The sequence below is a fragment of the Heterocephalus glaber genome, unplaced genomic scaffold (genome assembly GCF_053883595.1).
Source record: "Heterocephalus glaber isolate CG9 unplaced genomic scaffold, H.glaber_assembly_v1.0 deba00001497, whole genome shotgun sequence".
NCBI classification, from domain to species: domain Eukaryota; kingdom Metazoa; phylum Chordata; class Mammalia; order Rodentia; family Bathyergidae; genus Heterocephalus; species Heterocephalus glaber.
The window spans coordinates 23847337-23863347 of NW_028258320.1; the positions used below are offsets into that span (position 1 = coordinate 23847337).

Here is a 16011-nt window from a genome sequence, read left to right on the forward strand (position 1 = left end):
ATAGGAAGCATACAAGCAGCATAGTGAAGATCTGCAACTAAGGTTCTACCTTGTCTTCATACATCCAGTCTTAGAGAACACAATGCTTTCATGAGGTTGTCAGTCTTATGGTAAACAACTCGAGATCTTAGAAAGTTTTCTTTCTATATTGAATAAAATCAGTTTTCCTGTAATATGCACCTAGTGGTTCTAACTTTGCACTTCACAATGATAGAAAAGTCAGTATCCTTTTTCTATATGACTCCTAAATTATACTGAGACAGCTATTTTGTTAGACTCCCCCCATCCTTTGTAATACAATCCCTAAAACTGTTCCTTTGCATGTTTGTTTTCCTCCGGGTAAGGGTAAGCAGAGAGATTGTTATGTGTTGTGAGGCCCCACCCTCAAGCCATGTTAGGGTAGTGGTATCCTCCACTACCTCAGAATGTGACCTTATTTGGAGAAAAAGGTTTGTATAGAAATAATCGAGTTAAAATGAGGTAGAATGGGCCCTAATCCAATATGAATGTAGACATAAGACGTGCACAAAGGGAGGACACTGTCTGAAGATGCAGGGAGAAATCAGTGATGTATCTGTAAGCTACAGACGGCCAGGAAACCTCTAGAAGCTCAGAGACCGCACTGATAGGTTCTCCCTCACAGCCCTCAGAAGGAGCAACCTTGTTCTCACCTTGATCTCAGACTTCTGGACTGAACTACGAGACAATAAATTTTTATTGTTTTAGTGACTTTAGTACTTTGCTTTATCAGCCCCAGCAAAAGCAAACTAACTCATTTCCCAGAAATGTGCATGATGAAAGCGCAATGAAATTTTCCAATGCACAATGTTTCATTTTTTTTGTGTGAGATAATTCTTTCCTAAAATGAACATACCATTACTTGAAAATACTAATCATTCCAGTATTAACATATCTGAGTACTTCCTGAAATTATGTTCAAAATTAGTCATCAGTATAAGCCTAATTTATTTAGATTTTTCCTATGACTTTCACTTTCATAATTTCCTTGGTAGCTTTACTTTTGCAGAGTTGATGACACTGTTAATAGTAAGGAAAGCAACACCCTGGTAACTGTTGGCTTTATATTCTAACATATATTTATTTTCATGCTAGGGTTTGAATCCAGGGCCTTTAACACACTAGGCAAGTGTTCTCTACCACTGACCTACACCCCAGGCCTAATTCTAATATCTAACATCTTCTAGGTCCAGGAAAAGTTTTGGCTGTTATAGAGTGTGTGTGTGTGTGCGGGCGCGCGCTCTAGTACATAGAGGCCAGGGACGCTGCTAAACATCCAACGATGCAAAGGACACCTCCCCATAACAAGGAATTATTCAGTCCAAAATATCAATAGTCTTGAAGGTTAAGGAATTAATGAAATTTAAGAAAAACTTTAAAATCATTATGAATGGCCAATATTTTCATATTAGTTGGTTTGCTCATTAATCACTAACCACTGTTCAATAATTCCATCCCAACTGCTACTGTTTTCTTTGTTCACATTACAGTAAAGACTATGCCATCTTCCCTGATTTTCAGTTATTGTGGCATTTGTAAATATAGCAACATTATTTAAATATACTTCAGTAATAGGCATAATTATGCATAAATTCTTATTGACTAGTTAGATTTATAACAAGAATATTTATCTTTAATTTACGAAGGGTAGTTTAGTGTAAATGCATGATCAATGACATAGATATAAGCTCATATTCTGCAAAAAATCAGCAACAGTTTTTCCATGTGGTAATCTAAAGAATAATAAAGATACTGATTCATTTATGGCACTATTCATAATATACCATTTACTTGAAGAGTTTAGTCTATACTGAAAGTACAGAATATAAAAATTTCCATCCTAAAACGGTTCAAAATCTACTGGAAGAAGAAATATTGCTATTATAGCAGTTGTAACAAAACATGGACAAAAGCAAACTGTTTCTAAAATAAAGGCTCATCTTGTTGGAAGTTCTACCCTATGTAGTGAAAAAAAGACCCAATAATTCAGGATGTTTTCTTGTCTTAATGAAGAGAGAAAACATGACTTCTTGTAGGGCATTCCCAACATTAGTTTTCACGAAACCAACCTTTCATTGTTCTTGAAAACAACTATTCCTGTTTACCTTATTTCTCATTGTCTAACAAAAATTCAAATAAGTTTCCTATTCTTAGGTATGATGCATAACATTTAAGCTATTCTTTTCTTTTTGGTACCAGGGATCGAACTCAGGACCTTACACTTGTGAGGCAAGCGCAGCGCCACTGAGCTAAATCCCCAGCCCACATTTAAGCTATTAAGGGTCAGTAAAAAAAAATGGTTAAGATAAAATTTACCTTAACCTAATGAAAATATACTTTAGCTATCATTGAGATTTTACAAACCAATTAAAATATTTAAAGCACATATTAAGGAAGAAATATCACATAAATTTGTAAGGATGTAAAAATTACTTGTGGGGGTAGGAGTGTAACTTGATGGCTGAGTGCGCTTGAAGCTCTGGATTCAGTTTTAATACCACTCCCCCAAAGAAAATAAAATAAACATTTCTAAAATTTTAATAATAAAACAATACTTTCCATTAATCCTATCATAATCTTAACACACATATAAACAAACGTCATATCCTCTTGCTCTAGCATATTAAAGATGAATATAAGAATGACCTTCATTTACAGGCATACTATTCCATTGTCTTTCATTTTTTAAGGTATATAATTCTACTTCCCTATCTACCCTCAAAACAACTTGAGCTAGGATGTCAAGGTTTAAAGAGGTTGTGTTTTCAGCAATGGCCCAAATGCAGTCTTCCCTTTGCTCTGCAATGTATGTCCTAAAAGAGGCTCATCAGTGAAAAAAGCTTTTTATTCACTGCTGAGATCCTTCTAGGCTCTTTCCAAACAACTCACTCTTTTCTTGAGAAAAGTAAGTTCTTTAACAGGCTTTGGAGGAGGGTAAAAACGAAGTCTATGGTTTCATATTTATTATCAATATTTCTATAATTTATAGTTCACATTATTTTCATTGTTTTACTGCAGAAAACAAATATTTAGTGAGCTTTTCTGTGTGCAATGAACATACCAGAGAAAAGAACTGCCCTCGTGCAGAGTACTTTCCAGTTGGAGAATACAGATACAGACAAAATTTAGTAAAGTTTACAGTATGCTTCCAAGTATCAGACGCTACAGAGAACATAGCAGGGAATGCAAATGGAGAGCGCTGGGAGTCAGGAAAGGTCTCACAGATAAAGCCATAACCGAAAGAGGGGAGGGTATGAGGCAAAAGGGAACCTGTGGGAAAGGCACTGAAGAGGGACTGGCAGTATGCCCAGGGTGTCAGGCAAAATGCAAGATGGAGGAGCACAGAGACTATTGCAGCTGGAGTGAAGGCAACAGGACAGAGGGTAGGTGAAGATGAAGTTTGAGAGGTGGAGTCCAGGTCATGCCCCATTTGCAGTCCACAAACAGGACTCTGCTTTATTGAGTGAGGGAGGAAGTCACCTGAGGATTCTGAACGGAAGAGAAACATGATTTGACTTGGACTGCAACAGGATCATGTTGGCTGGTCTTTTAAGAAAAACTTTAAAGGGGCTGGGCATCCAGCTCAGTGGCACCACGCCTGCCTGGTAAGCACAAGGTCCTGAGTTTGATCCCCCATACAAAAAACTCCCCCCAAAACAGCAAACCAAAAAACCCCAAAACTTTAAGGGAACAAAGATAGAAGTAGGATGTTATGCTACTGTAATTAACATTTGAGATATGGTATTGGCTTCGACAGCAGTTGTGAAAACTTGCAAAATTTCTTTTGAAAGTAGAGCCCACATATTTTGTTGTAGTATTCAGTGCTGGCAATTAGATAAAGAGAAGAATCAAGGATGATATGATTCCAAGATTTTGGCCTGAAATGCTGGAAGGCCAGAGTCATTCATTAGTAGAGGTGGGGAAGGCTGCTGGAGGAGCCAGATTGGGAAGGAAATTCAGGAGTTTCAGTTTTAGATATTTTAAATTTAAGATGACTTTCTGGTGTTTCTAAATGGAGGGAAGAAGGCAGCTGAAAATGTGACCACAGAATTCAGCAAAGAGGTCTAGGTGGAGATATAAATTAATGGGAGCCCTTGAAGAAAGCTGGGAATAAGGAAGAATGTATATGGAGTGGCCTGAGTTGTGAAGAAAAAAAAAAATAGCAAAACTTCTTACAAACCAATTGAACAAAGTCCTGTAAGGACAGAATGGATAACTCTATCAAAAGCTGCTTATAAATGAGATGAGGAGCAAACAATTTAGCCAAGTGGAGATTACTATTGATCCAAGGAGGGTAATTTCAGTGGAGTGGAAAGTGGCAAAATCCAAATAGCACAGTACAGGGTTGAGAGTGTTTAAATGGAGGGAAAGTGGAGACAGTGCATATAGATGATTCTTTTGAGGAATTTTTGCATGAAAGAGAGAAATAAAGCAGTAAGATGAAAAGTATAGTAAGTTAAAAGAATTTACTTGGTTGTGTTATTTTAAAGAGGTAAGAAATAACATACTGGCATGCTGACAAGAAGGATCTAGAGAGAAGGAAAACAGATGATCTGGAAAGATGGTAGAAGCTTCTGGAGTATAATTTTTTTTGGGGGGGGGTACTGGGGATCGAACTCGGGACCTTGCACTTTTGAGGCAGGCACCAGAACCACTGAGCTAAATCCCTGGTCCTGCAGTATAATTTTTGAGATGTATAATTTAGCCTCCAAAGATATATTCATTAAATATAAATGAAGAGGGATTGATGTTTTTACTAATATTAAGGTCAAACAAAATGGAATTAAAAAAGGAGTTTCCAAATTGATCCAATTCTATATAAGCTAGTAATACAGTACTATCTGAAGTAATTAAATTTATATTTAGAAGTGATCAAGAAATCAAAAAGTGAAACATGAGCTGTTATTAAAACTATAAACTCTATACAACCAAAATTAAAATATCTAAGAAAAGTAAAATTAGAAAGATGAGCTCAAATACAAGGTTTATTCTTTTATTATGTAAGTAGCTCAGAGAAAACAAATTATCAAGTAACCAAGACATAAGTAAGAACATACAGATTTTACATGAGATATAGTAAGTAAACATTATGACAGAAATTCAAATCTTGCTAGTAAGAAAGTGCAAAGAAAAAATGAGATGTTATTAGGAAAATACTGCAGTTATGTTGTGATAAAGTTTTCATACATTGCTAGTGGCAACTGTTGACATTAAAATCCTTTTGGAAAACAACCTGGCAATTCATACCAAAGGTCATGAAAATATTTGTAGTATTTGACTTAGAAATACTCTTCTTGTCCATTTATCCTAAGGAAATACTTACAAAGAAGTATATGTAAATTATGTATAACAGCATTAAAATTTCATTGTAGTATTAGTTATGATAATTAAATATTAGAAATAATTAAATGCAAAAATCATATTGGCTAGGAAAATTATGAATACGGGCTGATCAAATAAAAGACAGCAGAAAAGATTTCACCACAACATCCCAGCACTCTGGAGGCTGGGGCAAGAGGATCACTGCAAGTTTGAGGCCAACCTGAACTACATAGTGAGACCAGGTCTCCAAAAAGAAAGAGATTTCACAGCAACAGATATGCTTATATACATGAACAGTATAAAACTTTTACTATAATTCTGACTTTGTCACCTAAACAGAGACTCAAAGAAAAAAATAAACAGTGAAAACAATTTAAACATGCAATATGTTAGGATTTTAAAGGAGCATAACAACTAGTAGCACTTATTAAATACTTAGGTCTGTGCCAAATGTTGGACTATGTATTTTATGTTTAAGAGTGCATTTAATCGTATATGGTTGGTTATGGTGAATAAATGGCAGAGATGATATTTGAATTCAGGTAATGTGTTTAGTCCTGATTTAATTACAATGCTCTATCATATGAATAAGTAATGAAAAGTGAGGGGAATAAACAGGACGTCTCTCAATTTGTGAGTCATGTTTCAAAAGGGGAGTTAGGGGTATCATATATGAATATAATATCATTTAATAACCTCAAATTAGCATCCCTTAAAAATTGATAACATGTCAATGTTGCCTATGAAATTACAGCAAGTTGATTAATATCATTTTAAGATGAGGAAACTGAAGCTTAGATGGATTTAGTAAGTTGTCCAAGACCACACAGCTATTAACTGACATCTGAGTCTGATTGCAAAGCCAGTGCTCATGCTCCCAGTGGGTGTGCTGCAAGATCTGGACAAAACGTGCTCACAGACACTGCGAGCTCTGGTTATGGAGGTTCCTTATGTCCCCCTCTTCCCAGCAGAAGTTCAAGTTGAGAGAACTTGCTCAGGACAAGCTACGTTTTTCAGTGGGTTAAAATGTATATAAGTAGATTTTATTTGCTGGTGTCCATTATCTGTGTAGATCCTAGGCTTGCTTTTCATGATTAGAGATGGAGCAACCAATGGGCAAAGGGGACGTGGATGCTCATGTTTCCTGACAAGTGTGCTTCTAATGTGCTAATGATTCAATGGCTCCTGAAATACATTCCTGACACTTGATACACACATTTTTCCATGATCTGCTTTTTTTTTTTCTTGCTTACATTTTTTTATCCCTTTTCTTTGCCTCAGACCTTAAATGCTACAGGCTCTACCACTGTAGGTTCTCCATTTAGGATGCCTTCTAATGAGTCTGTTTACAGAGTCTCCATTGCCAACTATTTTACATAATAGCTGATTATCTTCCAAAGCAAAGCTGTGGCTGCCTTCATCTACCACTCCTTCCTTGAAAACAGGCTCTAGCTTTCCTTTCCAGCTCTGTCTCTCCCTAGTTCTTTGTGTCCACTGTAACTAATGTGGGCTCTCCCTCCTCTAGGCTATGGCTCTTAGTGATCCCTGTATCAGAAGAAATCCTCCCCTTTTTCCTCTTTGGCTGTCTACATTAGCTTCATTCTTTAAAACTTTCTTCAAATGTAATCTCTCCTGCCTTGATGATTCACCAACCAGATATAATCCCTTCCTTGTCTAACACTGGGAGTTACACTGGGTGTAACTCCTACAAGACTTGACATTCTGACCTATGGGGCAGATACCTGTAAGCCTGAACTGTCAATTCCATTATGATCAACCACATGTTATTGATTTTTGTAGTATAGGCAGCACTAAAAAAGACATTCATATTCCTAGATCAAAAACAAAAACCTGCTTTGAGTAATGCAAACAAAGTCAAAGTGCTCCACAATTTTCCATCAGCATAATTAGTGAAAGCAATCTAGACAGTTAAAAAAAAACCAAGGTACAGCTTCATAATGGGGCACTTAATATTGTAGCTGCAGCCACAAGAGTTGATAGATCTACTAAAACAAGAAAGATATCCAGATTATCTACGTGAAAGACTTAAGGATGGACGTGGAAAAAGACTCAGACAATTTGAAGGCATCTGTCGGCATAACTTTGTTTATTTCTTGATTTGGGGGGGGATTTGCTCAGATGAACAAAGGAAGGCTTTTAAAACTAGAAACGTTTGCTTAAATGACAAATTGTGAATGAAATATTGCAACCCAAACTAAAAAGGGCAACTAAGCAATGCATTTCCATGCAAGAACAAAACACGTAAAATTTAGTCTCTTGCGAAAAACAAAAATTTTAAAAATCTGGTAATGTTTCCTCCTCAAATTGTAAAGCTAGTTAAGAGAAGGCTGCCATCTCACACAAACATTTCATAAAAGTACTGAGATAACATTACTTCTACAGAAATCATGATTAACGAATCCACCGGGCCTTGGCTATAACGACGTCATTGTTGTTTACTTGCTGATGTTTTTGTTTTTAAGGTGAGACGGGTTAAAATAGAGAGGATGGGAGAAAATGTGTCCAAATTGTATTTAAAAAATACCAAATCAGAGCAAACATCACAACTCAACTTACTTTTTTCTTATAGACCTGTAGCTCTTTTTGTTAAGAGTACAGTAAAATGAACCGATAATTAGAACCACAACAAAAACGCAACAGGCACCTGCAGCCTCTCAATCACTGAACAAATATTTCCGCCAAGTTGGTCCAAATTGGGTGAGCAGGCGGTGTCACCTTTCAGTACGACTCCTTCCTCAGAAAGCCGTAAATCTTGGGACAACTGGGACCCTTCCCAGGGATCTTGAGCTGGGAGCGGTCTCGGGTTTTTAGTCTAATCTCTCCTCCTACCACACGTGACCGAACGGCACAGCCGCCGACAGAGCCACCGCACCGCCGCAGCCGCGGGATACAAAGGCTCGGCGTAGCCGCCGCCGCCGCGCACCCGTAGGACCACGAAGCCTCCCGCGCACGGCGTCTGCGGAGTTTGCGCAGGGCGCCGCCGCGAGGCGCGCCGCTCCCGGGCCGCAGGGCGGTGCCGCGCAGCGCGGGGAACGGAGCAGGGAGCGCGCGCCGCCCGCCCAGCGTGCCTGCTCACCAGCGCAGCCGGAGCAGGGGCGCCCAGCCGCACGCAGCCGCGCGAGGCCGCCGCCGCCGCCGGGCCCTCGCCACTGCAGGGAGCACCGCTGCGCCGTGGACCAGGGTGAGGAGGCCGAGGGCCCCAGCGCCCGGGCCGGCCTGAGGTCGGGCCCCCACAGGCCGCCCAGGCCCGGGCCTTCCCTTACCCACCCCGCTCCCCGAGCCTCGCGCAGGCCGCGGGCGCTGGCAGCAGCACTCACACGACAGCTCGGGAGATGATCCAGGACACCATCTTCCCGCGGGCTGGGGCCCCGAGTGCGGGGCGGATGGACGCCGAGAGCGCAGAGCAGGCCGCCAATGGCAGGCCGCGCGCTCGCCGGCTCCTCGCGCTCCCCGGGGCCGCGCCGCGCCCTCGGGAGCCGGGCCCGGTGTCTGCGTGCCGCGGCCTGAGCTGCGCGGCGGTCGGTCCCCCGCGCGTCCCCGCCCGCCGGCCCAGCCGCCTCGAGCCGGCCGGCCCCGCCCCTACGCTCCTCTGATAGGCGGCGGCGGCGGCGGCGCGGCGGCCGGGCCGGGGGCTGGACCCGCGGGACCCTGGGCCGTGCGGGTCGGCCTCGAGGTCGCCACCCTACCACAGTCCTTTAACCTCTCTCGCCCGCCACCCAGGTTCTTGGGACGCCCACCTGGCGGCAGAGGGGGCGCGAGGCCGAGGACGGGGACTTGGGGTCGTCAAAGCATGTGCGAAAAATAAAACATGAGCAGGAACTTTGTGTCTGATCCACCGGATCCGGGGCTGCACGGTGGAGAGCCAAGGTTTTGAGAAGTGCTTGGCCACATCCGTTCCCCTCAGTGTTTACAGAGGCCCAGCACCGCGGCCATCCTCAGCGTACCGCTTTTTAAGGGAAAAGGAAATGCAGGGAGGGCTTGAACAGGCCTCGGCCTCGTGGTGCAATGCGGGGAGGAACTGAGGAGAACATTGGGTTTCACGTTTGCAGTGGTGGGTGTAATGATACTTCTACTCCCGGCCTTTTACGGCACCTTTGTATCCGAACATCTGCAAAGCTTGTTTTACGGATACAAATTTCCGGTGTTTCCCTGAGCCTGCCAGATATTCAAAGTAAAAAGTTGAACCTTAGGTTTCCTGTCTTGTCTTGCTGTTTACAAACTCTCTCTCTCTCTGTCTCTCTCTCTCTGAGGTAGGCTTACTGTTACACCTTCCAGCTTCTGCAAAATATTTAAAAACTAGAATTTTAAAACCTAATTTTTGGGAAAACTAACGTTTAGGATTTTTTTCCTCCTTCGGTCAAGATAATATTAAACGGTATTCTGGTATTTAGATGGTGAGAAGAATAAAGGATGAAATGAGAATTTAAAGCCTTTAAAGTACTAGAAAATATGATGGCTTATTTTGTGACATACTGTAATTTATTCTTTTTGTCCCTCAGTTTCCCCATAATAAAAAGGCTAATAATACTGTAGCCTACTTTGCCTTTCAGAGGTGATGTGGGGCACTGGTAAATAACATGTTTAGGAAGTGCTCCTACTTGCTTGGAATAAAATCAAAGGACATATAGATGATCCTGAGTTCTTATCAGTTCCCAAGTTCAACAAATTAAATAATGTTTTGATTAAGAAATGATCTCAGAAGCTGCTTTCAGCTCTTGGCTTCAGTTCTTTTTGCATATTTATTCATGTTAAGAATGTATATATACATATAAGTTCTTATTTTTTAGTGCTAGAGATTGATTCCAGTGCCTTCACATTGAACTACATCTCTAGCCCTTCTTTTATTTTTGAGACGGGATCAGGTGTGCCAGATAAGTTTTCTAGAGAACTCTGTCCCAGTAAAAAGAACATTTTAGTGTCATTCAGGTACCTCCATAAACAGGTCTTGAAATGTCTGTACAGAGTGAATTTTTAATGACTTCATCCCTTACTCCTAATACAACCTTTATCCATCTCTCTTTGAACCAAGCTGTATTTTCATGCTTAGTACCATTGCCTGAATTTCATTTTTCAATTAATGCTTTACTATCCATTCTCTACTTTAAAGTCCTCATTTTTCAATGTCCTCTGCCATGAACTTGTTCCTGATTTTTTCTTCAGGAACAACTCATAATTTTCCTTGGGTCTCCATAATTTGTTACTTAAATTTCTGTACCAATATCATTCTGCTTACACTCATGTCTAATTTACCGAGTGGTAGGTAGAATGTTAAGAGGCCAGTGATGGTGTATTAGATATCTCTGTGTTTTACTAGTATCTAGCCCAGTTAAAAAATATAGTCATTCTCTTAAATATCATACATAAAAATTTCAGCCATATAGCAGTGGAATTCTCTTAGCAAAATATCCCTTTCTTGCTTCCTTACTTTGGGGGTCATCATCCTGAAAATTTCACTGAGTTTTTATACATTAATGCCTTCAGGGGTTGTTGAGATAGATGGAACTGCTCTCTGTTCTCTGAAATGTCCCTGGATTATTGTGTCTTAAATTTCATTTTGTGTGCTTACTAGAACCAGTTGCCTTAACATTCATTAACATTACTTTTTGCTGCTTTCATTCTTTTTACCTGAAAAGGTCCTCTTCCCATATCAATAGGCCCTGGATTGACAACCTAATTTGATTTGGTACACCTAATGTATGCTACACATAGGTTGCTACATCCTGATAATTCAAAAAGCTATTCCTCTTTGATACTGTGGATACTGAGGTGTAGAGAAGTTAGCTCATTGGCCATTGATCACATAGCTCAGAGGTGATAGGTTGGGAACTCTAATCCATGTTTCATTTGAGTACTGTGATAGGTGGTTGAATTGTGCCTAAGGGAGGGAGGGCACTGGGTCCTGAGGAGCATTGCCCTCAGGGGGCAAATTAGGCATCATTTTTTGGTGTTTGTAAGGCTTGGGACTAACAACTAGCATTTGCTTAGTGGGGCCTTGGATAGTTTACTTTTTGTAATGTGTGGAACAGTCCTAAATGAAGAATGTGCTCATGTTCTTCATGACTTAGGAATATCCTATATGACATTCTTGTAATTATGTGAACCTGGAACCTCCATTTTACATATATAAAAGAACATGGTTTTCACCAAGGTTGAATTTTTCTGTGTTTCCATGTGCCATTATTGGGTAAATTAAAGGGAGATTTGTTCAGTTCGCAACTTGACCAAGCTTTGTATTCAGTTATCATCTTCAGCTACTAATTACTGTATTAATTTTACTCCTGCATTCACCTACTGAAAAATGCTATCTTATTAAAATTTTCATTTCTCTTTTGCGTTTATATTTTAGATGGATTTATTTGAAAACTGGTAGGAAGACTTACTCATTTCAGAGTAGTAAGCTGAAGCTGGAAAGTATTTTATGAAAGGAACACATTGAGGATGATGTGGTTGAGATCTGTTGGTCTAAAGCAAAAGTAACTTGATCTGAGGTGGAGCTTTTCATGAAAAGTGCCCAGCTTTTAGTGGTGGCTGTTTCTAATTTCTATTACTGGACTGTGCCTCAGATAGTTGAGATGTGCTAATAGGTGGCCATTCCAGCTGTTCCACTGTGTAAGGTAAAGCTCTAGGGACAATGGGAGAAAAGGAAATACAGTACCTTCTTCTGCCCGGAAGCTTTTAAAGTATGGTTTTGGCATTGTGTGGATTGTATCATAGGAGACAGAAAAAATTTTCTTCTCAAGTACCGAATATAGTTTTGTTGCTTGCATTACATCATTAGCGTTCATGTGTTGGTCTATGGAATGCTTTCTTCCTTGTGTTTTGTAAAACCTTTTCTTGTCTGGGTATGGAATTTAATCATGGTGGGACCCAGAATTTAGAGGAGAGAACATTTTCTCAGAGAGTTACTTGTACTACTAGTAATGTGATATTTGGCATGCCTCTGTATATTTCTTGGTAAATGGGTATGATCATGGTAGACTAGATGTAAGGGGGTTTAAACCTTAAGGATAATTAAAAGAAATGCTTTCCCTTCTAAGTCTTCACTTTCTTGGCCTAGTTGATTTCCTGAGTATATATCTGCATGTTAAAGGAGTTCATTTATTAGCATATCAACAGAATGGGAAAGTACCTAGAAGGGCAAGGTATCCAGAGCAGAATTACAGGGTATGGAGATAGTGTCTAATCATGTAATTATTAATGAGGATTCGAATGAAACTGAATACTAGGTCACCTTCCCATGCCTAAGGAGAAAGTATTTTTACTGGCTTGGAAATATTTTTATTTCTAGAAGGCTAAAGTTACTGAGTCTACTTTTAATAATAACTTAGAAAATACAGTAGTAATGAAAACTTGTTCTTTTTCCATCTGCTGATAGATGAGTATCTCTTCTCTCAGGCTATCTCCTAATGGTGTTAGTTACCACAGAGATGAATTTTGGCACCTGACATTGAAATTGAATTATAAGAAGTGATGTTGAAAATGAAATAACATTGCCATAAAATAGCAAGATTACATTCTGAATGCAGTATTCACTATGGGTATTGATGAAAAACTAGTTACTAAGTGGGGCGCATTGGTACAAGCCTATAATTCTAGCTATTTGAGAAGCTAAGGCAGGAGGATTGCAAGTTTGAGGCCAGACTAGACAATTTAGTGAGACCCTGTCTCAATAAAAGGGGGGCCCGGAGATTTAGCTCAATGGTTCTGCCGCCTGCCTCCCAAAGTGCAAGGTCCCAAGTTCCATCTCCAGTACCAAAAAATAAAAAAATAAAAAGGGATGGGGACTAAAGGTAACATTAAGAAAAATATACTTTTGTTTTGTTTTTGCAGTGCTGAGGATTGAATCCAGCAGTGCTTTACTGTTGTAATAGTTTTCCTGTGACTAGGACACAATACTGGAGACCCAAACTTTAAAGGATGAGAGGTTTAATTTGGCTCATAATTTCTGGGGATTCAATTCATGATAAGCTGGCTCTAAGGCAGAAACATCGTGGTTGAAGGGTATGACAATACAAAGCCTTGCAGTTCTTGGTGGCCAGGAAGCAGAGCAGGGGAACCTGCCAGATAGAAAGAATCCAGGGACCATATATAATATTTCAGGTCATGCCTCCATGACCCATCCAGACTAAGCCAGAAGTGTGCTTTACTAATCTCCTAGGTGTTTCTTAATCCAGTCAAGTTGACTTATAACGACTAATGGTCACAATCACTGAACTATATACCCAGCCTGTTTCATTTTTTGAGACAGGGTCTTACCAAGTTGCCCAGTTAGCCTCAAACCTCTGATCTTCCTGTCAGCCTCCATACGCAGTAAGAAATTGGCATTGTCTGAGGTGCTCATAATTTGAGGTAGTAGCCTCACCTACCACAATGAAGGATTTAGACAGAAGAGCTTTTTTCCCTTTAAGGTAAAAAATAATTTTGTGTTTTACAGTGTTCAGAGAAGAATGAGTCAGGAGGATAGCTGTAAATTTGAGATGAACGTGGGCTACATAAGGATTCAAGACTGGCCTGGACTACATAGCAAGATCCTGTCTCAAGGGAAAAACAAAACAAAAAACGGAAAACTCAGTTCAAGATGTATTTGTATCATTTAAAATATAATAGATGAAATTATGGGTCCCTATTTTAAACTGAAGGTAGAGTTAAGTGTTCAGGTATATATGGAGGTTATGGAATAATTTGCAAAAAAACCTGAAATAGTTGATAATTTCATCAGCTCTAGTAAGGATAACTTTAAAAGTTTTATTGGTGTTTTATTGCTGGTATTGGAGTGGTAATTCAAAGCACGTAAAATAAAATTCAAAGGGAAATGGTGAACAGGTAGTTTTCTGGTTCCATTGTCTCCAGCTACCTACCCACTTGTGTTCAGAGACAATCTCTTTCTCCCTCTCTCTCTCTTTCTTTTCTTTCTTTCTTTTTTTTTTTTTTTTTTTGGTACCAGGGGTCAAACTCGGGACCTTGTGCTTGTGAGGCAGGAGGCAGAACCACTGAGCTAAAGCCCTGGCTCCAATCTCTATTCTTATTTATTTGGTTTAACTCCAGAAACAAACTGAATTATTAATAAATATTTAGTCTAAGATACTAAGAAGGAAATACTTTATCATTGAATACATTTATTAGAAAAAATAAAAGATTAAAAACAAAGTTACACCTAAAGAAAGTTGAAAAAGAAGAGGATATTAAAGCTAAAGTAAGGAGAAGAAAAATAATACGGGCTGGGGATTTAGCTCAGTGGTTCTGCTGCCTGCCTCACAAGTGGAAGGTCCCGAGTTTGATTCCCAGTACCACAAAAAAAAAAAAAAAAGAAGAAAAGAAAAGAAATAATACATATTAGAGCAGTAATCAGTGAATAGAAATTGGGAAAGCAATAGAAAAATATCAACAGAATAAAAACTTCTTTAAAAAGATCAAGCAACTCAATAATACTCTAACCAGGTTAAGAAGAAAAGAGAACATCACTGTAGATCCTGTGCACATTAAAGGATAGTAAAGTATGATCAGTGACTTATGTGCCTACAAATTTGATAACTTGAATAAAATGGACCAATTCTTTGAAAAATAGTCTGCAAAATGCACAAGGAGAAATAGATAATTTTATGTATAGTAAAGAAGTTGTGTCTATAATTAATAATATTCAAAAACAGAAACCACCAGACCCTGATTGGTGCATTGGTGAGTTCTGCCAAATGGGTTTTTTTTAGAATTTTTTTGTTTGTTTTTGTTCTGGGGATTGAACTTGGGACCTTGCGCTTGGGAGACAGGCGGTGGAAACACTGAGGTCAATCCCCGGCCCAAGTTCTACCAAATGTTAAAGAAGTTATCCAAGTTCTTTACAATCTCTTCCAGAACATAGATACAGAGAAAATACTTGGGTAATAAGATGATATAATGGGGAGGCACCCACCAAACAAATGTATTACTAGAAAAACAAGGAAGAGACCAATGTCTCTCATGAATATAGATGCAAAAATCTTTACTGAAATGTTAGCAAAAGGATTTCAACAATACATGAAAAATGATACACAACACAGTGGGATTTATGTCAGGCATGCAGGGCTGGTTCAACATTAGAAAATTAGTTAAATAAATTCATCACATTAACAGGCTAAGGAAGAAAAATCACATGGTCATATCAGTAGATGCATGAAAAGAATTTGACATAATCCAGCACCAGTTCATTACAAAACCTTTCAGCAAACTAGAAATAGAGAGGAACTTCCTTAGCTAAAATTGTCTACAAAAACCTACGTCATGATAAATGGTGGAAACTGGAAGCTTTCTTGAGCAAATTAGGAATGAGGGAAGGCTATCTCTCCTTACCATTGCCTTTCAGCTTATTCCAGATGTTGAAAATGCAGTAAGAGAAAATACAAGACACGTAGATTGAATAGGAAGAAATAAAACCATTACATTTGACATTGTTATCTAGAAAATTAAAAAGAATCAACAAAAATACTTCTAGAATAAGCCATTATATCAAAGTTGCAAAATACAAAGTTTATGCACAAAAATAAATTGCTTTCCTATATGCCACAATGAACAAGTGGAATTTGAAATTAAAAACACAATACCAATAACATTAGTATCCTCTAACCAAAATAAAATTCTTAGAAAATTAATCTAACAAATTATGTACAAGATCTATGC

At 39.1% G+C, this 16011-nt stretch overlaps 1 protein-coding gene across 2 annotated transcripts in view; it reads right to left on the reverse strand.

Moving 5' to 3' along the window:
• Positions 1 to 8899, reverse strand: part of Reep3 (receptor accessory protein 3) — a 98746-nt gene extending 89847 nt beyond the window's left edge. The window contains exon 1 of one of the 2 annotated variants that reach the window (XM_004858256.4): positions 8679 to 8899. In XM_004858256.4, the coding sequence (XP_004858313.1) occupies positions 8679 to 8710 (32 nt within the window). In that variant the 5' untranslated portion in view covers positions 8711 to 8899. The remainder of the gene's footprint in view (positions 1 to 8678) is intronic. The other variant, XM_087185510.1, reaches the window with a different exon arrangement.
• Positions 8900 to 16011: the final 7112 nt, after the last annotated feature.